This window comes from Ambystoma mexicanum, chromosome 7q (assembly GCF_040938575.1).
Source record: "Ambystoma mexicanum isolate Mex_15411 chromosome 7q, UKY_AmexF1_1, whole genome shotgun sequence".
In the NCBI taxonomy this organism is placed as follows: domain Eukaryota; kingdom Metazoa; phylum Chordata; class Amphibia; order Caudata; family Ambystomatidae; genus Ambystoma; species Ambystoma mexicanum.
In genome coordinates this window covers 722,476,184-722,501,812 of record NC_090941.1, presented here as the reverse complement: position 1 = coordinate 722,501,812, position 25,629 = coordinate 722,476,184, and the positions used below count along the sequence as shown (strand labels likewise).

The following is a 25,629-nucleotide window of genomic DNA, read 5'->3' as shown; positions in this document are numbered from 1 at the left end:
CTGAGATGAGGAGGATCCCAGACCTGGGGGATTCTTTTTTGTGTTTCTTTGATGGAGGTCTCTCTTGCTTTGGTAGGGCTCATCTCAGATGGGCATACCTATTAGGTGGTAATCTTGCTGCAGAACAGTAACTGCAGTAAGCTAAGTAGATTGGTATGGGCACACCAGAGGTTATGCTTGTTTGGCCCTTAAGGTGTATTGACGGGGTCCCAAGCCAGCGCAGATTCACAGTACCAGCGGGAGCAAGAACGCCCAATGAGCAAGTTGGGAACAGGGTACTCCAGCCAGGTAGTACAGAGTTTTTGTATGGGTTTTTCCAACCATCACTAGAGGCAAGCGATTTGAGCTGGCGAAGTCAGGGTAGTCGAACGTGCCATAATATATGCAATATGTAGTTATTGGCAGAGGATTGTCATTTTACTGTTCCACAGAGAACCTCCCATCAGTCACTGGTAGAGGATGCATGGTAAGGTGAAAGGGGAGCTAAACTGTGCCACAGAGTATGTAGCAAAGCAATGAAATAACCTATGTTCAATGCTACACAAGCGAGGCTTGTATCGTCACAGTAAGGATGGTGAGTTATTGCTTCGCCCCCCAGAGAAGGTTGGCGGTGAGGGTATTCGCCTCCACTCTAAAGATTGATTGCTTCTATAAATCCCCCTCTTAACATGCCGGCCGGTTGCAGGAGCTGCTTAGCTTGGACAGAGTTGAAAGTTGATTCTATTCAGGCTTCCTTGACTGCCGCAACGGCGGGACACCAGGCTTCGGTTCTGAGTTTTAGACCCCGTTAGGATCTGGGGGTGCTGGCTGCTATAGTGCTAGCATCTGGGTATCAAAGTTGGCGGTCGCCAACGCAAGCCGACCATTACTGCGCTGTGGCAAGCCTCAGAGCTCTGATGTTACAGAGCTTTAAGTCTCAGCAATGCGGTCCACCATCTTAGAAGTATACATGGTCGCAGGCAAACGGGAGCCTCACCAGCACTTCTCATTCTTCCACAGAAGCAAACCTCTCAAAGCAGCAAGAAAACCATCTTGATGGCAAACCCTATATCTTTTGCTTTGCCACAGAGCTAGGGAGAGTCGCATACCCATCAGGCTTCGGTCAGGCCACACCAGAGAATCCCAATTTTTTTATGGATTCCCTCCTCCCACTGATTCTGCATCTTTGATACATCTCACTGAGCGCCATTTCCGTAAGGTAACCTTTTCAGCCTCTAAGGGGCAAAGCAGGCATAGAATTGGCTCTGTCTGACACCTATGTGTGTACTGACTTTGGGGCCAGTACAAATGGAGCCAGTGAAACCCAACAACCCCAGTTCCTTTTTTCCAGGCACTCCATACTCTGCTTGAAACATCATTAGCTGTGCAGAATTTCAGTGCATCCTGTCTCATATCCCAAAGGCCTATGCCTTTAAGCCCTGCTTGGATTGTAGAAGGCAAATGTCAGTGTAGAATCCTCACAAGGTATGTCTTTTTTACCTTGATGAGGATCATGACGCAGAGGATTGCTGATCTTGCCAATCCATGCATACTAAGCCCTCCCCTGCCCCCCTCCCTGCCCGGAGCATGCCACCACATTATTTACTTACCTCCACAAGGGAGAGAAAAGGACGCTGTTGAAGTCAAAGGCATTGTTCTCGAAGAGAGACCGATCCCATGATGATGTTCGAGAGGAAGAGGCCCCTCACAAGTAGGTCAAGAAGAAAAGCAGCACAGAAGTAGATCCTGCTCTCCCAGTGGCTCCTGAATTCACTCTTCCTCCTCTGCCAGGAAGCAAAGCTGTTACTCCTGCTCCAGGGACACTGAGTATACCGTTGAGTCATCACCTGCAAAGATAGCTTTCCCACTAAGTCTTCCTTTCTGAGGCAGAGAGAGGATTTCGGACACAAAATGCTTGAAATCTTTGCCAAGCTACATCTTCAATGGCTTCAATTCCGGCACCAGTAGTGGAGCCAGGTCCCAGCATGCTTGTTAAAGCAGACAGAGGACACCCCCCCTGCATGTAACCGCATATGAAGACTAAGGGTCTCATCACAAGTCTGGCGGTAACCCTTAAACGCGGCGGTAGCGCTATTACCACCACATTTAAGGGTCCGCCAGATCATGACCTTGGCAGATTTCCCCCCAGCTGGCGGTAATAGCGCAAATTTTCCCAATTGGGCCCAATGGGGAATGAGGAATTCCCAAATGGGCCCAATGGGGAATGGGCAAAACAGTTCCGCCAAACCCCGGTTCCGGCGCTAATAGCGCCAGGGGTTTTGGCGGTAGGGCTAATAGAGCCGGCGCTAATAGCGCCGGCTTTACCGCCCAACTCGTGATGAGGCCCTAAAACTGGTTGTCTTTGAAAGCAAAAAAGACAGTAGCTACAAGAAAGCAGTGACAGCGAGCAAGATTCAGTAGCCAAAAACTCGGATTTCCAGGAAAGGTTCAAGAACTGGCAGGCCGTACCAGCAGACTGGAAACTATGCTGCATAAAGCATCTACAGTATTCAGATTAAATAGCAAAATCGTGATATTAAGAGAAGGTTCGAAAAAGGGCCACAGAAGCAATAAGCAGCAACTTCCATTTAAGGCAATTGATAGAACTGCTATTGCTGAAAGTGAGCTTATGAGAGCTCTTCCAGTTAACAGCCACACAGGGTGGGGAACATTGCAACTATGCACAATCAAAGCCACTCTATTCTTCGGTAGTCTGCAGTATCTGAGTTTAATCAAGGTCTCTCCAGCTCTCGGCAGCCTGCTTCAAATAAAAGCACTGAATGTCCCTTGGAAAGCATAGACCTACTAAAATGCACTTGTACGATTAAATGAAATCCCGGATTGGAACATGAATGCAGTTTGGTCCAAAACTGTAGCCACGAAGTAGATAAAATAATGCTAAATCAGTTAGTAAATTCGAACATGATCGTTATGCTGTAGAGTCTCTAAATGTGCACATACAGCAATGCTTGGTGACAAGCAGGTGAGATACTGACATTTTCTTTCGAATGGGTGTTCCTCCCACTGGTTACTTACCGCCCTCCCAATCTCCCTCTCTCGACAGCTAGCTTGTACATTATATCTGTTCTGATGTCTCCCAGCAGCTGAATGCTAGGGTAAAGGGCAGAAACGAGAGGATGGAGTTCAGCCACTCTTTTTATACAGGCCCAACATCCTGTTTACCATCAGGTACATAACAGCTCTGAGTGGAGTGGATGCAGAGCCATGCTGCGCCCTGTTATGGCCAGAAACGTTCTCTAGGCAGCTGCTGCTGGAGATAGAATGTCTTAGATGAGGAATTCATGGGAAGACCATCCCTCAGAAAGAACTTTACCAAGAGCTAGGTAATTTGTTGTTAAGTGCCATCCTGTGACTGATTGTAGAAATACAGGCTAATTTACCATCAGAAAGATCAGGAGGGAAAGTAGGGAAGCATACCAGACTTGCTCAATGTTTGAGAAGGAGATGGTAGGAGAGCCCAAAGGAAGAGATGAGTTGACAGAGGAGGTGTAGAGGGTGAATTATAACGGTTCATTGGTAGAGCCTTCGGGGAACCTAACAGGGGAAGTGGATCAGGGTGCGTTCCATGAGGTGGGGAAGGACTGATGAGAGAGGTAGGAGGCGCAACCCATTCAAGAGCAGTGACCAGTATTCCAAATCAGCAAGTGTCATAAGAAGAGACATGTGGTCTAATGCGTTAAAGGCGGCTGAGTGGTTGAGTAACGTAAGGAAGGAGGAAAGTTTGAAATGGGGAGCGAATGTCAAAAGGTTAGAGAAGTGGGTGAGGGCCGATTTTGTTGAATGACTAGAATCTGTATTGGGGAGGCTCCCAGAAGTCATTACTTTCCTGGTAGGAGTAGATCCTAATTAAGAACAGTTATTACAAGATTTTAGAATAGTGGGGGAGGATTAGTACAGGCAGTAGTTGACTGGATTGTTGAGGTCAGCCAAGGGCTTTTTAAGTATTGGTAAGAAGTTAAGACATTTGCTACCTTGAAGCAGGCTGGAAAGATTCTAAGGAAAAGGGAGTAGTTGATGAGGGAGAAGAGGTAGGAACAGGGGAAAGCTGGCAGCCCATTTAGTGTCTGCCTAGCATAGCAGTCAGTGGGGTCGAAGTAGGTATTGGCAGTCCTTAGGATTTTGACACTTCACAGGAGACGTGGAGAGGGACTTAGACAGCAGGTTGTAGAGATAGGTGGAGGGTGAGAACAAATAATGGGGGGAGCAAAAGAGGGGTGGTGAGGATGTCTCAATTTTCTTTTCACTTTAGATGAAAAGTAGTGGGAAAAGTAATTTGCAGATAGGGAAGAAGAGGTGGTGCTAGAGTGAGAAAGTGCCAGCATGGCTTGTAGTGCAGAGAAGACTTTGTAGTGGTGAGACCTAAGAGCCAGGATTAGATAGGTGGATTAGGATTTTCCAGCAGAGCTGAGAGCCGTGGTGAAGGAGGGGGGCATTGGAGGCGAGTGGTGTGATGAAACCAGCCAATGCATGTGGTAGAGGATCGTCTGGGGGAATCGTGAAACAGGTTGTTCTCCAACTCTGGCCTGCTCCACAAACCCTCAAGGTGGTGTTCCAAGATGGTGCCTCTCCTGGGCAATGTCTTTGACTAAGGGATTTTGGGGGATGTGGTGGAAAAAGTAGTGCAGCAAAACTGCTGTGAGCTTTTGCCAACCAGCCAATCTCCACTGGAGGTGAACAAACGTATACACCTGAGTGAAGTTGAGGAAAGGCAGGTTCTGCAACAGAAGGAAGGAGGCTAGATAGAGAAGATCAGAGGGGGTGGGTGAGATGCGACTGGAAGTGGTGGTGAAGAATGGATAAAATGAGTGCCATGAATGTGGTTGATAGTTAGATGCACAATTCTCAGTGCTGTGAAATGGGAAAATCTGAGGTAGCTAGTGCTTTATATAAAAAAAGTTCTTATTAAAGTTTTTTGTATTACTTTTCTTTTGTACAAAACAGGTAAATGAACAGATCACAAAAATGAGGTCAGAAGGATGCCATTGTGTGTCTGTTAAATGGCAACAGTTCAATGCTGATGCACCAGTGCCAATACAGGCCCCTGCACACATCCAGTCTGTATTTGAGTCAGAGAGAGTCTTGGTTTATGGATTTGTGCCACATTGTACCCAGGTAAGAAATTCTAGTCGTCAATATGGTAAAATATATAATGGTCCTCAACAACAGATTTGTGTCCCACTGTATACAAGCCAGTAGAAAAAATGTTGTCAAACATCATGTTGGGTTTCCTTCTAAGGTGGAAAACTTAGATGGAGGGTTAGGTGGGTCTGGCTTTATAAGTGACACTGCAGTCCTCAATTTCTCTTTAAATCTTTTGTGCTTTCCCAAGTAAATGTATAAATTGGACAAAGACTGCCATTTTCACATATCCCTTTACCTGTTTGCACGAACCATCTGCTCACATAAGAAGGAATACATTTTACATTTAGCCAGATTCACAAAGTCTTATCATTGCATGCATTTCTGATCAAACTTTGCCATGGGGGATGTGTCTGGGGTTTAAGTAGCACATTCCTGGAACAAAGCCTTCGGCATCTTTCTCTTGTACCTGTTGCTTTAGGGTGGACAATGTAGAATTGGTGTTTTAATTGGCCTGCCTTTTTAATGCCCAACTCCTGAAATGTGCTCTCCAAACTGACATTGGTAAAGGCCGGGGTCTTCTGGGCCATATCAGGACCCAACAGTTAACACATGTGGGTACGAGGAGCCAAACTCCTTGTGCCCAGATGGATTGGCTGTGCAAAAGGGCTGTGCTGAACAGCATTTCTGTTTGCAGCCTGGCCTCCTCCTACAAGAAGGCCTCCTTCATGAACAAGCATTGGCAATGCCAACAATGTGGGCTTTTGTGTAGGCATATGAATAGCATTTGCCAGGCACAGCCGTAGTGGGATGAACTGGCTATTGATGGTACTAGGTGCAAAATGGTGCATAGGCATCTAAAAGTAGTGCCTGGCAAATGCCTACTATGTACACACAAGCCAAAACTGTTGGCTTAGCCGGAGAGTTGGACCTCTGCCTTCTGGCCATTAACACTGGGACCCCTTCCTGCTCCGGTCGTGGTGATTAAGAACCTTGGCGTGAACATTTCCACTTCACTGAAGATGGATACTCAGATTAACACTGTGTGCGGCCTGGGCTTTTTCAAGTTAAAGCAACTTGGGAAAATCCTCCCTTTTATCCTGGAGGATCTCCATGCGCAAGTAGTGGCAGCTTGTCTAAACGGTAGCTTAGGCTACTCTAATGCAACATTTTTATCGTAACTACCATATTTACTCCATCGTTTGCAGGTTCTGCAAAATGCAGCGGTCTGTCTGGTTAAAGGTATTCCTTTTTAACAGCATGTACTAACGCACAACGGGAACTTCATTGGTTGCCCGTGCCAGCTCGAATCCATTCCAAAGTCCTTTGTATCTATCACTCATCTGGCTCTGAATGAACAGGGTTGTTTAGCCCTGCAGGATAAAATTCAGCTATATTGTCCGGGCCGTGCACTCCTCTCTACAAGTGCGGTACTTTTGAAAATACCTGTCTATTATCGGGAGAGTGTAGGTGGCTGGGCTTTTTCCATTTCAGGCCCTAAATTATGGAATGCGCTACCAGTAGAGATCTGCCGCCTGCAAGATTTTGCCATTTTTAAACCGAGTTTGAAGACCCATCGGTTTGCCTAGACAGTGTGTTCTCTCTTCCCACCCTTCTAGGCAGCGCCATGATGCCTTTGGTGAAAGCGCACTCTATAAATGCTTTGATTGATTAGCCAATTGTTGTTTTTAACGGGATTTAATTGAAGATCGGGCATAAATGGAGTGGCTGAAGCCAGACCTGGTAAATACATGTTATTACACCAGTAGAATGCTTATAGCTCCAATTAAGTCATTAACTCCCAGAAGACTGCCTTAATAAAATGATGGCAGGCACTTCGAGTGTTAAGTGTGATGGTAAGGCTTGACTAAAGTGAGCTGAACGAGTTCCATAAGGTGGTGTTTTGGGCAGGGTGACAGGAACTGGGTGGCAATGGCCATAATGATTAGAATGGCCATCGACAGTCAATGAGTGGTCAAATAACCAAACAACACCTACAAGCCTTGTGTCCCTCCTCATACGCCATTTCTCCCCATCTGTACTGTAATGCAATAATTTCAGATTATAGGTGGCACTAAAGCACCACCAAGTAGTCCAATCTGAAAATGGGAACTATATGTAAAACACATGTAGCTGATTGCTTATCTCATCCTGTGACCAGCAGGATGTGTGCATTAGCCCCAAAATGTTTTAGATGAGGCTTGCTTCTCTTTTCACCCGCATTGATTTTATAATGTTGGTATGTTGGTTGGTAGGTCATATAATTGCTAAAACCATATCTTAATTTGTAGCATTCCAGTGCCCTCAATGCGATTTCAGGCCGCTACGAGACGCTATGTGGATTTAAGGCATCCTGACTTTATAGAATTAAAACAGTTTTGGGCACATTAAATATTAGCAAATCAAGTTCCACTTATGTTCACACTATTGTGATTCTGTGATTATGTATTGTCATTATAATATGCACAGTCAGTATCAACTTGCGTTTGTGTAATCTGTGTGTTTATATTTTAATGGATATAGTGCATTATTGTATGTTTTTTTTTAAATGTGCGATACAGTTTAAAATAAAAGCTTTTCACACAACTTGAAAAAACATGCAAAGCAATTCCTAACATTTCTTTTAGGAAATCAATTACAGCAATAGTCAAGGAGATCTCGTTAACCTTTAAAATCCGTACCCAAAACCAGTCACAGGAAATATCCTTTGTAGCAGTCTAAACCGAAAGAATATCTGTACCTGTGGCCTTGTTGTGTGCTGTGTGCTGTGTGCCAGCGCTGGGAGTTTCCTCGAACTCGCGCTATCTGTTCGGCCGCTCGCTTCCTGGAGGAGGCGGAGCTTCGGGCCGATCACGTGATCGCTCACGTGACTTCAGACAGGCACAAAAGCACTCTCAGTGCAGCCGAGCGGCGAGAGGAATCGCCTTTGTAGCAGTCTAAACGAAAGAATATCTGTACCTGGGCCTTGTTGTGTGCTGTGTGCCAGCGCTGGGAGTTTCCTCGAACTCGCGCTATCTGTCCGGCCGCTCGCTTCCTGGAGGAGGCGGAGCTTCGGGCCGATCACGTGATCGCTCACGTGACTTCAGACGGGCACAAAAGCACTCTCAGTGCAGCCGAGCGGCGAGAGGAATCGCCTTTGTAGCAGTCTAAACGAAAGAATATCTGTACCTGTGGCCTTGTTGTGTGCTGTGTGCCAGCGCTGGGAGTTTCCTCGAACTCGCGCTATCTGTTCGGCCGCTCGCTTCCTGGAGGAGGCGGAGCTTCGGGCCGATCACATGATCGCTCACGTGACTTCAGCCGGGCACAAAAGCACTCTCAGTGCAGCTGAGCGGCGAGAGGAATCGCCTTTGTAGCAGTCTAAACGAAAGAATATCTGTACCTGTGGCCTTGTTGTGTGCTGTGTGCCAGCGCTGGGAGTTTCCTCGAACTCGCGCTATCTGTTCGGCCGCTCGCTTCCTGGAGGAGGCGGAGCTTCGGGCCGATCACGTGATCGCTCACGTGACTTCAGACGGGCACAAAAGCACTCTGTGTACCCTCGCGGCGTTAAGCCCCGCAGGGTAAAGCCCGGAGTCTGACTGTTAAGCGGCTGTTGGGCGCGGAGGCGCTCAAGACAGGTAACCTTTAATTCCTCATTTTCCCTGGTTTGGGGGGATCTTACTAAATACCTCCATCACTAATCTAGAAAGAAAATCAACAAATGAGACTCCGAAGCTCACCTCCACTGGAAGAGATGGTTGATCAAGAAGGTTCATACCTTGGGGGGGGAGGGCAGTACAGCTCCTGATATCTCACCTCCTTCTCTACCAGGAATATCTCACCAACCCACTCAGTCTAGCCAAAACATTACCCAAGCGGTTTGCCATCTGGCCCCTGAAGTACGTGTGTCTCCTCCACTTATTCAGGAAGGGTGGAAAAGAGGACTGGAGTACACTCTAACAACAAAAAAAATACAAAGTAGGATTAATGACCACTTTGTATGAAAAAGAAATAAAAGTACCAACGATCTAGCAGACCCAAGGGTCATAGCTGGCCAGACTACCAGTACAACTCAGGAGAGTGATGTCATTCCTCCAACACTTATGGCTACTGACTGTGTTTATCATACTGAACCATTACTGTTCAAAAACTGCCCAGCTTCTGTAGTTTCACAGGATGATCTTGAATTACAGGAAGTGCCCCCTACAACTAGTGAGAACACGCTCACAGCACTGAGCTTTGTTCTGAACTCTCTGGTCTCCGTATTCGAACTTTTGAAAGCAGAGGTTCAAACACAAGCAGGCATTTTGTTAGAACTTGTAAATGAAGTATCAAAGAATGAGTCAACAACAACGGCACTCACTAATATCATGAATACGACTTTGATCCCTACAATAAAAGACTTACAAATTGAGGGAGTAAAACAAGGCTTGGATCTCACTCAAATATACTCCTTGCTGAAAGAAGAAGCTAAGAACAATCTCATAACTCAAGAATTCATAAGAAACCTATCCACGGAAACTCGAGACATCACAAATAAGAATCATCCGCAGACAGAAGAGGATCCTGTGGACTGCTTTGATGATACACCATTATCAAATTCAGTCTTGGAAGAATTTCGAAGACTAGCAAACGTTGAAATAGAGCCTTTAATAGAGATTCTGGAGAGTCCAAACAAAAACACAGCTGTAGACGTCCAAGATTCCCCTCAAATTGAAGCTAATTTAGATCTGGTCACGTCACGTCATCCCAAAAGAAGAAGAAAAAATAAGCAGAAAGAGAGGTTTTTATCACTTGACCCTCATTATCATTCACAAATTGAGAAAACTCAAAAAAAAACAAAAAAACAAAAAAAGAGTTCCTCAAATAAATCGGCAACAAATGCCTTCCTTAAAAAACTATCACTGAATGAAGAAAAGCCCTCAGCTCCAGAAGTTGATGTATCTCCAGTTGCCGGCCCCTCTCAGAGTAAAAACCAAAAGCCCTCAAGTCCCATCAAAAGAGGAAAGGGCCTAAATGGAAACTCAGTGACTCCCGCAAAATTAAGGAAAGCCCATAGCGATATAACATTTCAAACCACAAACACAGGCATGCAAACTGAGCCAATGAACCCTGTGAATGGAGCTTTTAATAACTCAGAAACAATCATGCCTAAATTGAAAACTAAGATAGCCCCCATTTTCTTAAAAAAGGGTACTAAAAAAACTGCGACCAGTAGCACGGCACCTCAAACAAGTGCAAGTAACATCAGACTGGCACCCATCTTCCTAAAAACCACTTCAAAACCTGCGGCAGTAACCCCATTGGCCTCTCCCGTTGAGCTCAAACCAACTAATGACAATGCTTCAACAGGGTCCCGGGCCCATGAAGTAGACTGCCGGAACGGATTGGGAAAATCAAGAAACCTAGAGCTCTATCTACAAACTGGCTCAACGGAAGAGGAGGCAGATGGCCCTTACCATACTCCCATAGAGTGGGAGACAGAGCAGGAAATAGCTGACTTCTCAATTCCAAGGATTTGGTTCAGACTGGAAAGACCATTCGGGTATATGTCCCTTTGTAGATCAGTTCTTTTAGCAGAAATCAGGAAAAACTATAAGTTGTTTCTTTTTTCATCAGAAGACATCGAATACGTCAAGTTTCCAGCTGTTAACGACAAATTTTTTGTGGAGGTCGGCCTCAGCTCAAGAAGAGCCTTCCAGGCATTAATTGGGAACAAAATTGAACTAGCAAGAGCAGGCCTGTTAGTATTTGAGCAGGAGGAGGAAGATGGATTTGGAAATCACACCAGTACATATAGAAACAGAGAGGATTCTCCAAGACTGAGAGGACCAGTCGGTCCACTGAGTGAACATCCAAGGACCCCTAATTCCGGCCCCAAACTAAGCTAGAACCTAATTATGAAATTACCGGAGATTATATCACAGGTCCTCCTGAATCTCGGCAAGGAGCAAATGAGCCTTTAAGCAAAATAGCCTCGGTCTCGTCTCCTGGAACACAAGAGGCTCTACTTTTCTAAAAAAAAAAAAGCTACTAAAAAATAAACTACTAAAAGAATTTGATATTCTATTATTCCAGGAGACTTGGCTAGTAAACCCCATAGAGATAGAGGGGTTTACAGTTATAAGTCTTGGGGCCTCACAAAAATCTAAAGGGAGACCGGCGGGCGGACTTCTTATGGTCCTCAAAAACTCGAGTATTCAGCAAATTCTCCCTCTCTGCAATAACGTTGCAGGCATTCAGGCCTGCAAAGTAGAGTTGGACTCAGACAATTTAAGAGTCACTCTAGTCCTCATTAATATATACTGGAATCCAGCCACTATAAAGCTGCAAGATTTTCTAGAACTCCTACAGACCATTTTAATAGCAGCGAAGACCAACTTCCAGGGAGCCCACATTATAGTAGCAGGTGATTTTAACGCAGACAATATCACCCTAAACAACAGCCGAAAGGGCAAACTATGGTGGGACTTTTTTTCCTCCTGGGACCTCGAAATGATCATTAAGCAAAATGGGGACAATGAAATAGAAAATCATACTTGGCGTCGAGGTTCTTCGAAATCCACATTAGATTATATTTTTGTAACATCAGGTCTCGCAACTTACTGCCCGACCCTAACCCTTAATTGGGAAGGAGGCAGTGACCACGCAAGCCTAGAACTTCGATTCTCGGCTCTACAGAGAGACATTAAAGTAACACGTCCGCAGAAATTAGTCGGACTCAAGGGCAAACTAAGAGTGGTAAAATATAAATTTGGTGGGGAAAAATTAAACCAACTTTTAGAAGCAATTCTGGGACCGTCATGGACTGAGGAATTTCATCCCGAAAATTTCGGGAATTTCGTATGGTCAATCTGTCCACCAAAGGTGATGAAAGCTGGAGGAAAACAAACACATTTTCATCATTATGATGAGGAAAGACACAAGCAAAAAAGGTCTCTTCATCATCTCATTCGTACTCTAAAAAAAAGGGGGGGAGGAGAACAACGAGAAACCATACAAAAAATCAGGAAAGCCAAACAATCATATAGAAACTGGTCTCGTAACCACAAACATCAAATACAGCAAGAAGATGGGGAAAAGATGCTCTACTTGCTCAACGCCAACAACTTCAGAAGCTTTTGGGCCGCACTAAACCAACTGGAGACAGGCCACAATAGCTCTCTCTGCAACCTAGTTCCAGAGCAATCCTGGATCGACTATCTGACCAAGAACTTTGAACATCCAGGTTCTAGAGATTTCACTGGACCCTCAGTAACCTGGTCATTATCATTTACTCAACAAGATATTCTTGACCTTATTCTTTCAGCATCTACATCAAAGGCAGCAGGACCGAATGGTCTAACCTATCAGGTTTTAAAAAATCACCCTACAATGTGGGCAAAGCTGCTATTCCATCTCTTTCGGGAAATCATAAAGACTGGCTCTTTTCCCCCGTCTTGGAAGAATGCACTTATTATTCCATTCTTCAAGGGGGGCGACAGGCTCAAACCTGTTAGCTATCGACCAATCGCCCTCCTTGACATTGATAGCAAATTGTTTATGCGACTTCTCCTGAAAGATCTCACTCACTGGGTTGATACCAACGAAATTTTGTCCCGGCACCAAACGGGTTTCAGGAAAGGCCTATCTACCAGCTTAAATGGCCTTATCCTGAACCTTCTCAGTGAAGGCTCTAATGAGAAGAATGGCACCCCACTTTTTGGGGCATGGGTAGATTTATCCAAAGCATTTGACTTGGTGGACAGGGCTCACCTCTGGCGGAAATTGCAAAATTGGGGGATCCCAGCACCCCTTTTGGCTATGCTTATAGAGCTTCACAAGAATACCACCATCAGGGTAAGACTGGATGACGCCGGAAACTTATCAGAGGCCATAGAGGCTTTCAAGGGAGTCCGGCAGGGTTGTCTAGGTGCTCCGTTGTTCTTTAATCTTTTTCTAGCAGACCTGGGGAATTTCCTTGAATCGGCCTCTATGATAGCACCTAGAATAAATGGGAGAAGTATACACTGGCTGGCCTACGCAGACGATATTGTCTTGCTGGATGGCTCGGCCCGGGGGCTGCAACTGCTCCTTCTCAAACTAAATGACTATGTCAAGCTCAATGGTCTTATAATTAACCCCTCGAAATCTAGAATCCTGGTATTTAAACATCCGAGAAAAAACCTTCCCTCCAGGAAATGGATCCTCAATGAAACGGAAATCCCCAGAGTTGAAGAGCTCACTTACTTGGGCTACGAAATTTTTGCATCTCCATCTATGAGTAAGACGTTACCAATTATTTTCGGGAAGACCTCTAAAATCACGGCCCAGATGAAGAATCTGATGGGGAGATTCTGCAAATTCTCACTATCGCTGCTTCTCAAATTCTATATTGGTAAAGCTGTACCAGTTCTTCTGTACGGCTTAGAAGTGAAACCTATGCTTTGGAATTACAATTGGAGCAAAACTGAGGGTCGGCTATGGAGAGCAGTATTAAACTTGCCTACATGTACACCTCTTAGTAGCCTGCGATATGAACTGGGTCTGATCTCCCTAGGCTGTCGAGCAGATTGGAAGCTCTTGTCGCTATATCGTGATATTATCACTGCTAGGTCTACGACTCTCCTTTTCGATGTAATGGGACATCACAAAAAGGCCAAATAAAAACAACTTCTTGCCCTGGAAAGAAAAGTGGGGGACATTTTACTCAGGCTGAACTCAACATTAGAACTTTTGATTGTCAATCCTCTGAAGATAAAAAAACAACTCGAAATATATGATTGGATTTGTACGATTGAAGGAGTCAGGCTTCTAAGCCCACCAAACCTCTTCCTGATAGTGGAGAGAAAAGTAGGCACACTACCACGTTACCTCCAAAAATTCCCAGACAAGAACATTCGAAACAATTTCCTCAGACTCAGATTAAATCTGGCTCATACCGGAGAAATTTTGGCTAAAAGACATCAGGGTGACAAAACCATAAAGCTCTGCAGGTCTTGCGACCCACCGAACTTACAAACATTGAGACATCTGTTGCTAGAGTGCGAGGGGACTTGGACTATAAGACGTCAGCTGCTTGGAAGATTCGTCGCTAGAGAAGAGTCCTTATTACAAGATTCCTTCTGGGACAGATTAATTTCCGGTCAGGAAGTTATGCTCACCACGGCAATAGTAAAAGTTCTAGAAAACTGCTCGATACTCACAAAGTATAGTCGAAGTATCGAATAATGGGTGAATATTTCTCGATCGATCTGTAAGACCTTGGTAGTTTTTATAATTTTTTATTGCTCTTTTTACTTTTTTGTAAAGGTTTTCTTAGGAAAGCCATAAACAAATAAACAAAAAAAAAAATATATCTTCAATACGGTACAAAAATCTAGTAAATATTTTCCAACGGATATCAATTAAACCGGAACAATCAATAGATAAATATTTCAAAGTTTCCTGTTTGATATTGCAAAATCGACACAATCTATTTTCCTTTGCAATACGAGGTCTGGCTCCAACCACATCCATCGCCAGTTAAAAAAATGTAATTTAAATGTAAAACATTAATTCTAAAAACATGCGAGGGGTGCTTCACCAAGTAAAGTGCAGTTACATTGTAAGATTTAATAGACCAGCTAAAATGATCATTAAAACAGGTATAATTCATTAAAATGTCTTTATTTAAAATCCAATCATTGCTAAATAATGTTTGCTTCGTTTTCCTTCGGGCTATACAAGTAAAAGCCAATCACATATTTATTTGCTAATCCTGTCTGGAGTTTAATAAATAAAATGCCTGCAGAGGAAGTAACGTGCATAAATTTGCAATACGTTCCAGACCACCCAGGCTTGAAGCGAGACCATGCGCACCTTGGATCGTATTGCTGCCATAGGGACTGACCCAAGCAGGAATAACCCTTTCCTGCAGAATGTGGCTTCCAATTTCGACCATGCTACCTCTTGGTTCACCGTTTCCAAAGCAAAAACGTGTCTGGCCACCAGTTTTTGATGATAAAACCTCAAAACAGGTGAAATTATAAAATGACCAGGGTCGGAGGCGACTTGGGGAATGGCAGGGGGATGTCCTTGGGTGAGACGCTGTATCCCTCATTTACATTCCATGAGGAACCCACAATGCCCGATGCATTTATGGGATTTTGTTACCCTTTTCTCTCTGGCCGGAATAACGCCAGAAGACCTCATAAATATAGGAACACTAGGAAGAGGTTGAAGAGGAGGTTGCAGGCGAGACATGGTATCCCCCTTTCCCGTATGAGAACCAACTTCACCCTCCCTCTGCCTTTATAGGTTGTTGCAAACCATTTCCCCTCATTCATACCAGTATAGTGCTGGGACGAGGACGAGGCAACTAAGAGTAGTGCAACCTAACAAGTCATTTGTGAGAACAGGGCGCCTGTCCCAGTTGTACCGGTGAAGACGGGGGTCTTTTTGCAGGTTTTCTTATTACGGGCAGACAAAAAACACATTGGATTAACTGCAGGGCACAGGCATCGGAGGTTATCTCCTGCCACTGGGACCATTGCCCTGCCAAACGTCCACCAATGGTATGTTGTGGTAGGGAAAATCAAAGCGGCTTCGAAGGCACCATCGCCGTAGCTGCTGTCTGCTGGCCCTTATAAGCTCCTCTGACCCTTGCGGGACACGAGAAACGCCTCTGCCCCTGCCTCGCTTGTGGGGGCTGCACTTTCCTGCCATAAGGCACATAGCGCATGTAGCCTCTGCCTCTAGAGGCAAAGCTGAAAGCAGGCTTAGCCGGCTGCACAGCCAGACCCAGTGACTTAGCAGCAATTTTACACTCCTTAAATGTCTCCAAAGAATCATCTGCCTCTGTCCGAAGAGCATCTCCTCCTCAAAAGGCATGTCTAGAAGATGGTTTTGTACACTGGGGGAGAAGCCGGAAGTTTTCAAATAGGCCTGCCTTCTCATAACTACTGCCGACCGCATGGAGCAGCCAACACAGTCCGCAATATGCAAGGACTGCTTGGCAGTTTCCATCCCATCCTCCACCAGCTGTATAAATCTGTCCCGCATAAGACGTTCCGGGATGAATTCTGCTGCATGCTCAACAGCCTTCCACAAACTCTGAGAGCTTTGCGAAACTGCAAGTTACGTTTGTGGCCTTATAAGCCATGATGCCAGAGGTAAAAACCTTCTTGGTCTAAGCGTCTATCCTTTTCCCTTCCCTGTCTGTAGGGAGATTAGATGTGGATGCTGCAGGCCTGGAGTATAAAGTGACAGCCTGAACTACCAGCCCTTTCGGGGAATGGTGTCTTGGGAGGAAGGAAGGGTCCCCTCTTGCCGGCGAGTACTTCTCCATGACATTGGCACTTGCGGGGGGCAAAGTGCATGGGTTTCGCTAGATGGAAGCCAAAGGGTCAGCTATGACCTGATTGAAGGCAGGGATGTCATTTCACCAAAATGCCAAGGGTAGTGGGAGCGACATCACACAACCCTTGACCTCTGATGACATCACAGGAAGTTATGTCATTTGACCAAACCCCAAAGTGACATCACGGGAAGCAATGGAACACAACCTTTCACCCCTTGACAAAACAGGAAGTGGCATCACATAGCATTGTTCCTAGTACACTACGATAAATATGGTTACGATATCACTGTGATGTGATATATATTTAATACAAGAATCAATCACCATATCTATTGTTAATATCAGTGTGTATAGGCCCATATAACCAAATTCCTGTGATTACAAGCAGACGTCCAAGGCCAAATGATAATGATGTGTTATGATATAGCACTTACGCTTAAGTGCTTTATATAGAACAAATATACATAGGGTATCACCCACCCTGTGTTGGTACTCATTTATCGACCTTATAAGGATGAAAGGCTGAGTTGTCCTTGCTGGGATTGAAACCTGCAAACTGCAGATCATACACACATATAGCGCAGCAGCGAGCTCTCAACCCACTGAGCTCTCTTAACGGCTATAGCTATCTTAACGGCTACAGTAAAATTAGCAGTTACATCTCTGAATGTTCTGAAAGTCAGAAAGCAAATTACACTCTGTAGTGGATACCATTAAACTGGTAACAGATTTAACAGCAGGCCAATTTATTTGCAGGTCTGGTGCAAGGTTGACCACATGTCAAGCCTGCGTGGATCTACTTTTCAGGCTTCAGAGGTTGGCAAAATACATACCATTGGGAAGGTTCATAACTGTGTATTAAAGAATTTAGATTAGTGCGGCAAAAGCAGCGCACTCAAACGGCATCCCGTACTCTGGGCACTCTTTACCTCATACATGTAAACAAACTTCCTGAACAGCATGCCATGGAGATAGGAAAGATAGACCCATTACAACAAAGCATGAATTGTGGCACAATTAAATCAAGGGCCACTTTACGTGCTATGGTCAAACATTTCCACACTGTACACAAGCTTTTATTTGTCAAGTGACAGAGGACACTGAGATGGAATGTCTTGTGATGATCGCAAGAGAGACAACAGCAGAAAAAAACATGCTATAACAGCAACTTGCGAGAAAAAAAAATACATAATCCGAAATTATGCTTATTCTACTCTAAATGCTTTTTGGACGTTTTTGCCTCTATTGTGAATTTGTGGTGTTTAAGAACAAAGTAAATCAGTGATCCACCCGCTGAAGTGTGCCTGAAATAAACCTTTAGTCTAGCAATTATTGTATAGCGCTCCAGAAAGACAAATTATTTATTATTCCTATTCTTTCTTATGTAGGGTCACTGCTCAAGTGTTATACTTGTGGAACCCCCCTCTTTTTTATTTTAAGAGGCCAGAATAAGAAAGCCTGCCACTCCAGAAAACAAAGAACCACATGGCACTGGCCACAGCCAAGGAGCTTCCATTTGTAAAAAAAATAAAAAAAATAAATAAATTTATATTTTTTCAGATCATTTTAGGGGTAGCAAGGGAGACAACAGGGGTAGCAAGGGAGACCTCAGAGGTCGCTGCTGCGACTCCTGGCCACCCCCAAATGACATCCATGATTGAAGGGCATGTTGTATTCAATAGGTGGGCCCTCATCCAGGATATCTGTAAGATCATACCTTTGATGGGGAATGGCGGACGACTTGAGGCCGAAGGTGTCAACAACTTTCTCTATTAATGTCCTAAACTTGACATTAGAGTGAGTGTAGGGTATTTTTTGTTGCATCTCAAGGTCTGGAGATGTGTCCAACCCACTGGCTTCTTGAAGGCCCTGAGCAAGTGCCATCAAATTGTCTCGGTCCTCGAAATAGTCGACACCGCTTGAACTCACGAAGAAGGAGTCAACCTCTTCGCACTCCTCAGCCTGATCGGTGCCGAAATCAAATGCATTGAGTTGAATAAGCCTGTCCGCGATAAAGTTTGAAAGGCGCCAACAACGCCGGTTGGCGTCGAGAGCTTATCCTTTGCCTCCGTAGCTCTGGACGCAGAGGCAGTGGACTTAGCCGTTTGTAGCGTAGCCCTAAAGGCTACTGGAGTGGGTACCAGAGCTGACAGCTCTGACGGGCGATGAGCAGCGTGGGAGATTCTTCTGGAGGGTGATTTTCATGCCTCATAGGGCACATAGCTTGAAAGCTCAGTCGGCGCCAAAGGCATCAATTTCCTGCAAAGCGTGGGGTCGGGGTACCGTGCACCACTTTTGCTGCCAAGGCCTGCTGGTCGGGGTTGGGAGCCGTGCCGACAGCCGCCTGTTGTTGAAACATGTCAATCATTTCTTGTTTGAACAAATCCCACTCTTTGTGAGTGGTCAGTCCCTTAGAAGGCTTACCTCGCTCCGAGGAAGAATCCGATTCCCGCTGATGGTGAGATTGCTTCTTCTTCTGTGAGGAAGAGGATGAGGAATGGCATCTGGAGTGGGACCTCTTTTTCATTTTCTTGTGGTGCCGGCCCTCATTGTGATGAGTGGGCTCCTCAACATCAGCCTCAGATGAGCGGACAAGAGACCGTGCCGGAGACTTACCAGCTCTGTCTCGCAGGGACTTTGGTTGCACCTTGGCCCACGACACGCAGGCCTCTGTGTTGTAAATGGAACCCAAACACAATAAACTGACGTTGTGTCAGTCTGTTACTGCCATTTTGGCCTTGCAATCGGAGCACTGCTTGAAAGCCGAGATCCGGTGCGAAGACATTGTCGAGGTCAATCGATAAAAAGTTAGTGAAAATGTTGAGTGAAACTCGAAGTAGGTTCCCATTGCAGTGTGTGAACGGGTGTAAAAAAGGAACTGCGGCATGGGGTGCAGTGATGTGGTATATGTATCACGCCTGACGTCACTTCCGGAGCCACCGATCGACCACCGCGCAAGACGGATCGACGATCGATGGCCGAGTCGAGGTCCACTACGCCACCTGTGGAAAAAAATGTCCAAGCAGCAGAGATAGACAAGGGATATTTATCAAGATGAGGAATCTGTGGGTGAAAAGCAATCCATTTAAATGTTTTTTATGTAGAGATAATTCTTTATCAAGTGCTCTATTTACAACATTTGTAACATATCATTTTTGTTGTAATTTTTTGGGGTCAGGCGATGAAAATGATACTTCCCACCTGGCGTGCAATCTGGTGTAAGACCGGCCCTGCCTGAACGGGCCGGAACATCGGGCCCCCACTCGTGCACCCCGGTGGGAGGCTTGCTGGCGAAGTTCGTCAGCGAGTGGAAGAAGATCACCGCCGACAGATGGGTGCTGGACACTCTCGCCAAGGGAAACACCCTGGAGTTTCAATGCAGGTGTCTGTGGATACCTCCTGTTGCTCTCAGGAGCGCACATCCCTCAGCTCCTGGTAGAGTTACAGGCCATGCTGCAAAAAGGGGGCGATAGAGCTAGTTCCCCAACGACTCCGGGGCTCCAGAGTCTTTTCCAGATACTTTGTGGTCAGAAAGAAGACAGGGGAATGGAGGCCCATCCTAGACAGACTATGCCTGAACAATACCTAAAGTCCCAAAAGTTCAGGATGGTCACATTGCAGCATATGCTCGGCCAGCTGGAAAAAGGAGTCTTCGTCGGTGGACCTGGAGGACGCCTACTTCCACGTTCTCATTCACAAGAAACATCAGAAGTTTCTACGTTTCGTAGGGCAGGAACAGCACTACCAGTTCAAGGCTCTACCTTTTGGCTTGAATTCAGTCCCCAGTGTGTTCACAAAATGCCTGGCACCGGTGGCTGCCCATCTACGTCTACAGGGCTTACACATTTACCCATACCTGAACAGGCATTCGCACCCGCTCGCAGGAGCTGGCCGTCTGACACACAGAAAAGACCATCCAGCTACTGACAGATCTGGGATTCTTCATCAACTATATGAAGTCCTGGGGGGCGGGCGTGGCTATCTAGCCATGGTGTAGGACGTGCCTTGCTGTGCAGCTCCTGCAGATCCGACAATGATCCAGGAAATCATGCGGAAAAAATGACTCATGTGCCTCAGGAATGTAAGCAAAGGTGTCTGAACAGGTGTCCAGCAATAACTACGAAAAGCAAGTGAATTGGGCAGAGAATCAGTAAGAAAATGGACTTTGCTGAATGCGGCCGTACGGAAACAAAGTAACCCAAGATGGCGGACAACAAAGGGATTGAAGCAGCGGCTGCAGGAGCAACGGAATAGATCCGAGTGGCTGAGAGTAAAGAGGAGGACCGGCACTTGGCGGTCGTGCGGAGCTCTGTCTTTTGTATACTTTGCTCCTGGCGCTGTGGGCAGCAGTCGCTCACAGGAAACAACGCTCCACAATATTGAGGCAACTTTGTTGGGACTTGAAGCGGCAGAACGATTTACACGGCGGATACAGTAGCCGCGTGTATCAACCTTTGGAGACCGGCCTGTGGAGTTCGCACGGCGCTCTGTCTTCTGCGTGTGTTTGCTCCTAATGCTGTGAGCACTGTTCGCTCACGGAATACAGCGTTCTGTGCTTGAGGCAAATTTGGGACTTGAAGCGGCGGAGCGATCTGCACGGCGGACATAGTGGCCGCGGGTGACGAACCCCGGAGACAACAGTGGAGGAGCTCCAGATGCGGAAGGAACGTCCCGAGCGGCCGCACATGTAACCATATGTGGAGAGCCGGCGAGAAAGAGATATTGTTATCTCGAAAGGACAACAGTGAAAGTCGCACTGTGCAAGTGGAGTCAGCGCAACTTGGATGATACATTTTCTACTTACGGCTGTGCGCGGAAGTCAAAGTAAGATACCAAACATAACACAGCCTTGCCATTACATTAATAGGATCAAGTACCCCACACAGACAAAGTGCTATATTGGTGCCCAGAGGACACGGAGGTTGGACGCCGACCCCTTGTCACAGTGGGGGAGGGAGCGCTTTCCTGCTTTACTGGTAAACATGTGCCCGGGGAGATAATCCGATATTGCCACCCCTAAAAGAAAAATGGGACCCAGGCAATAAAGGCGGACCCACGCTAGCAAGGTGCTGTGCAAAATATAAGCGCTGAGGAACACTGGCATGACAGCAATTGCACTGAACAATAATCCAGCTTATCCTGCACAGGTGCTGGATAATGGCACAAACAGAATAAAGGCGGCAGGCAAGCTGAATGCTGACATTGTAGAAAGGCTCTCATCGAGGTGAACACATAATATCAAGCACCATATGGGCCCGAAGTGCAGTGGTTGGGATGAAGGAGTTGTATCTAATGGCCCTAGGGAACAAACACATGGGCCATTGATTACCGCGGCTGAGGAAACATTGCGTGCAAGGTCGAGTCAGATCATTGATGGTACCTGCAAACCTTGTATGAACACTGACACTGGCACACAGAGTGTAAAAGGTGCAGGCGACGGATGGCCCTACCAAGAGCTAGAGAAGGTCCACAGGAAGAAATAACAACGCTTGAGGACGTGGGAGGACACAACCCACTCGAAACCCAACACAGCGCATACAAACATGGACCGCAGTCCTCTGAGGACGATGCTTCCAGGTCCCAACTGACCCTGTGGATTCACAGGAGAATGGGAAATAGCACCTGCATGCTACGATAGGTCTGGACCATGATATACATGCAGGATCGCATGATGTCGGTGAGAGGAGCTAAGGCCAAGAGCAAGTAACCCACAATGGACGTCTTTGCCAAGACGCAACAGACTCCTTTTACTTTGGCACAAAACGCAGCAGCGGCATCCGTGGAAGGTGCCCCGGCAAAAGAATACCACCAGATCCTAGCAACTATAACTGAGCTGAGAAACTCATGGGGGACAGCAATGGCGGACCTACGATCTGCCTTGGAGACAAAAATAGATGCAGTAGGAATAGAAGTCAACCTGCTGCGACAAGATGTCAGAGCGCTGGCAGAAAGAACAAGTGGTTTAGAGAGTGTAGTGAAAACTAATACAGATACCAACTCAAGCAACACGAAGGAGGTCCATATACTAAAGCAACAGGTGGCTAACCTCGAGAACCGAGCAGAAGAAGCGGAGGGAAGGGCAAGACAAAACAACATCCGTGTGGTCGGCCTGCCAGAGGGAGAGGAGGGCCAGGACCCCACGGACTATGTGGAGAATATGATCCTTCAAGAGATAGGGGCTGACAAACTCTCACAAGGATTTACTGTTGAAATAGCGCATAGGGCCTTGATGAGGAAACCACGGCCCGGGGCTCCCCTTCGAGCAATAATTGCAAAGATCCTGAACTATAAAGATAGAGAGAAGATCTTGGAGTACTTTCGAAAGGGTGGAACGATAGAAAGGGCATCTATTAATATCACGGTGTGTCCTGATTACACCATGCTGGTGCAGAGACAGCGTTACAGCTATGTAGCGATCAAGAGAAGACTGCGCGCAGCTGGGATCAAGTACATGCTTTTGTATCCTGCGAAGCTCAAGGTCCTGCATAAAAGTAGAGCGTTTTTCTTTGACACCCCAGAAGAAGCGACGGCATGGCTGGACTTGCAAGGCTGCCCGGAGCGAGAGGAGGAGCAAGACCATGAGGAGCACGATAAGTGATGGGGCTGTAACATGCACAATGAGGGGACATACGAGGGGGGGAGTCCCAGGAAAAGATTGTGGCACAGATAACAGAAGAAGGGCATAGATAGATAACGTTGGGATTCTATTATGATACTTTTGGGCTCGGTGAACCTGTTGGACTGGAATATAGAGCATAAAATGCACAAGTAAGCTGGGTAGCATTAAGCGTGGTGAACTTGAAGTAAACAGGAGTAGCAGAATCTAGGCATCCTACCCCCAGGAATTAGTAGCAATACAGCCACTAGGGCAACTTTACCCTGCTGAGCTGCGAGTACAGGCTATTGCCAGAAAGGGTTAGATGCGGGGGCGCCTGAGATCCAGGGATGAGCTGGGCAACAGTTGGGGAGGGCGTTGTTGGGGCAGGGAAGGGAGGGGGTTGGGTGAGAGGTTGGGGAGTTTGTTGTGTTTTTAGTTGAGGGAAGTTCAAGTTGAGAAACAAGCCTATATAGGAGGGAAATACATTTGGATCTGAACTGCACAGGTGAGGGGAGGGATGGGACGCTAACAAGCTATGGGGGACCTTAAAATAATTACATGGAATGTCAGGGGGCTCAACAGCTATCTAAAAAGGAATAAGGTTATGCTATACCTACTTAGGCAGAAGATAGACATAGCCCTGCTGCAGGAGACTCACCTGACACAGGATAAGATGAAGATGATCGAGAGGAAATGGAAGGGGACTGTGGTGGCTCAGCATATTCGGCTTATGCTATGGGAGTGATTATCTGGGTGGCGCTACATGTCCCGTTTCAGCTCTTACAGACGATAGTCGAGATGGACGGGAGGATGGTCACAATGAGGGGATTAGTGGATAATAGGGACATAAGCATTATAAATACGTATGCCCCGAACCAAAACACGGCGGCATATTTTAGAACCCTGTGTAGCAATCTCAGCATGTGTGCAGGGAGCGTGGTGATTTGGGAAGGAGACTTTAATTGCGTACTAAACCCTAAGGTAGACAGATCAGATGGGAAAAATGATAGGCTTGCCCCAGCTGCTAAAGCGTTGCCGACACTACTGGAAGATTTTGGGTTTGGGGATGTATGGAGGTTACAAAACCCCTGTGAGAGACAATATTCGCATTATTCCGCCCCGCAGCAACTACATACAAGGTTGAACTATATTTTTGTCACACAAGAGATAATGACGCAGATTATGCAGGCAGAATATAAAGCAAAGGTCCTCTCAGACCACTCGCCATTAATCCTGGGATGGCAATATCGACCCCCGAGAGCGAGGATTCCGACATGGCGCCTCAGAGCAGAGGCGCTGATGTTAGGCAGAAACCTGTGCAGTTCCCTTTGGGAACACTGCAAAAGATTTAGGACTACAGGTGTTAGCAGTAAACCCACTTGGTAGCAGTCTGTACCACCCAGATTTACCTGGTAGCTGTGGCTGAGCAGTCAGACTTCCCTCAAGAAGAGTTAGGCAATATGCAAAGTATACACAATAGGCACTCGGGTACAATAGCACAAGCAAACACTGACTAGAGCTTTGGTATCAAAGTATATAATTATTTATTTAAAAACACACTGTTTGAAACACTCCAGCACTCTTATTTGTAAAACACTCTAAACACAGTTACTATTATGAGATATACAACACTTATTCCTTATCAGACAAGTCTTTAGTTAATACCACTTATTTCCAGACAGAGGTGAGCGCTTAACTATAGATGGCACTCCAATAGGTTCATGAAAAAGGGAGGGAAAAAGGCAGAATATGTGAAGATACACCACTCTAAGATTCAGGAACACTTTTAACAAGGCAGAAGAGCAAAAGTCACTTGTGAGCCAAAGTTCATAGGCTGGGCCCACGCTTAGAGAGAGCAGAGCACAAATGCGCCCAAGATCACAGTTACACTAGGCTTTGAAAGTCTTGCAGAGAGTTCGAAAAGAGTTTAGAGAGGCTCAGAAAAGTTTAGCTAGGGTGTCCCAGGCTAACCCAGGTTCGAAAGCCGGGGGCTAAATCTACCCCGTACAGTTGGTCGCAAGGGAAGCCAGGCGGAACACGGTACCTTAAGTGGGAAGGATCCTCCAGCGGTGGCAGTTGTTCCTGGCAGCGGGTGCAAGTCTCGGCGTCGTCCAGAAGAAGAGAAGATCTCGACTTGGCGGAAAGATGAAGGTTGTTGCACTGCCAGGGAAGAGACCAGCCGTGGAGTTTTCCGGTTAAAGGTATTACCCTTTATTTCGCGGTCGTGGTAAAACGTGGTATTCCAGTTGCCGGGGTGCTTGGCACAGGCAAGGCGGCCACGTGATGCGTCGGGAAAGCGAAAAGACGGTGAAACTGGTTATCCCCACCAGTCAAAGGAAGAAGACTCTCCGGCGGGAAATCTCCTCTATCGTTGGGAAAAGTGGTGAGACGGTTCCGCAGGGCTCCACCGGTGGTGTCGTCGTAGCAGGTCGGCTCAGCTTCTCCCTCGTCGGATTCTTAGGTCCTGTGGTGACTTCTGAAGTTCCAGTCCCCAAAGCCCTGCTTTTATGCAGAAAATCCCCATTCACTCAGCCTAGCTGTCTCTCAAACATGCTAAGTGGTGAGCTGGCCGGCTCACCACTTGGGCCAATCAGGACGGAGTGCAACTTGAGTTTCCTAGGCAACTCAGTCCAGGGTGCCTAAATCCCCCTCCACC

General features: G+C 46.3%; 1 protein-coding gene across 7 annotated transcripts in view; it reads left to right on the top strand.

Annotated features, from left to right (window-relative positions):
• PARP4 (poly(ADP-ribose) polymerase family member 4) overlaps window positions 1-25,629 on the top strand; it is a 2,748,946-nt gene that overhangs the window by 1,549,377 nt on the left and 1,173,940 nt on the right. For all 7 annotated transcript variants that reach the window (XM_069639202.1, XM_069639198.1, XM_069639200.1 and 4 more), the window contains exon 26: window positions 4,942-5,112. In XM_069639202.1, coding sequence (XP_069495303.1) covers window positions 4,942-5,112 — 171 coding nt within the window. The remainder of the gene's footprint in view (window positions 1-4,941; window positions 5,113-25,629) is intronic.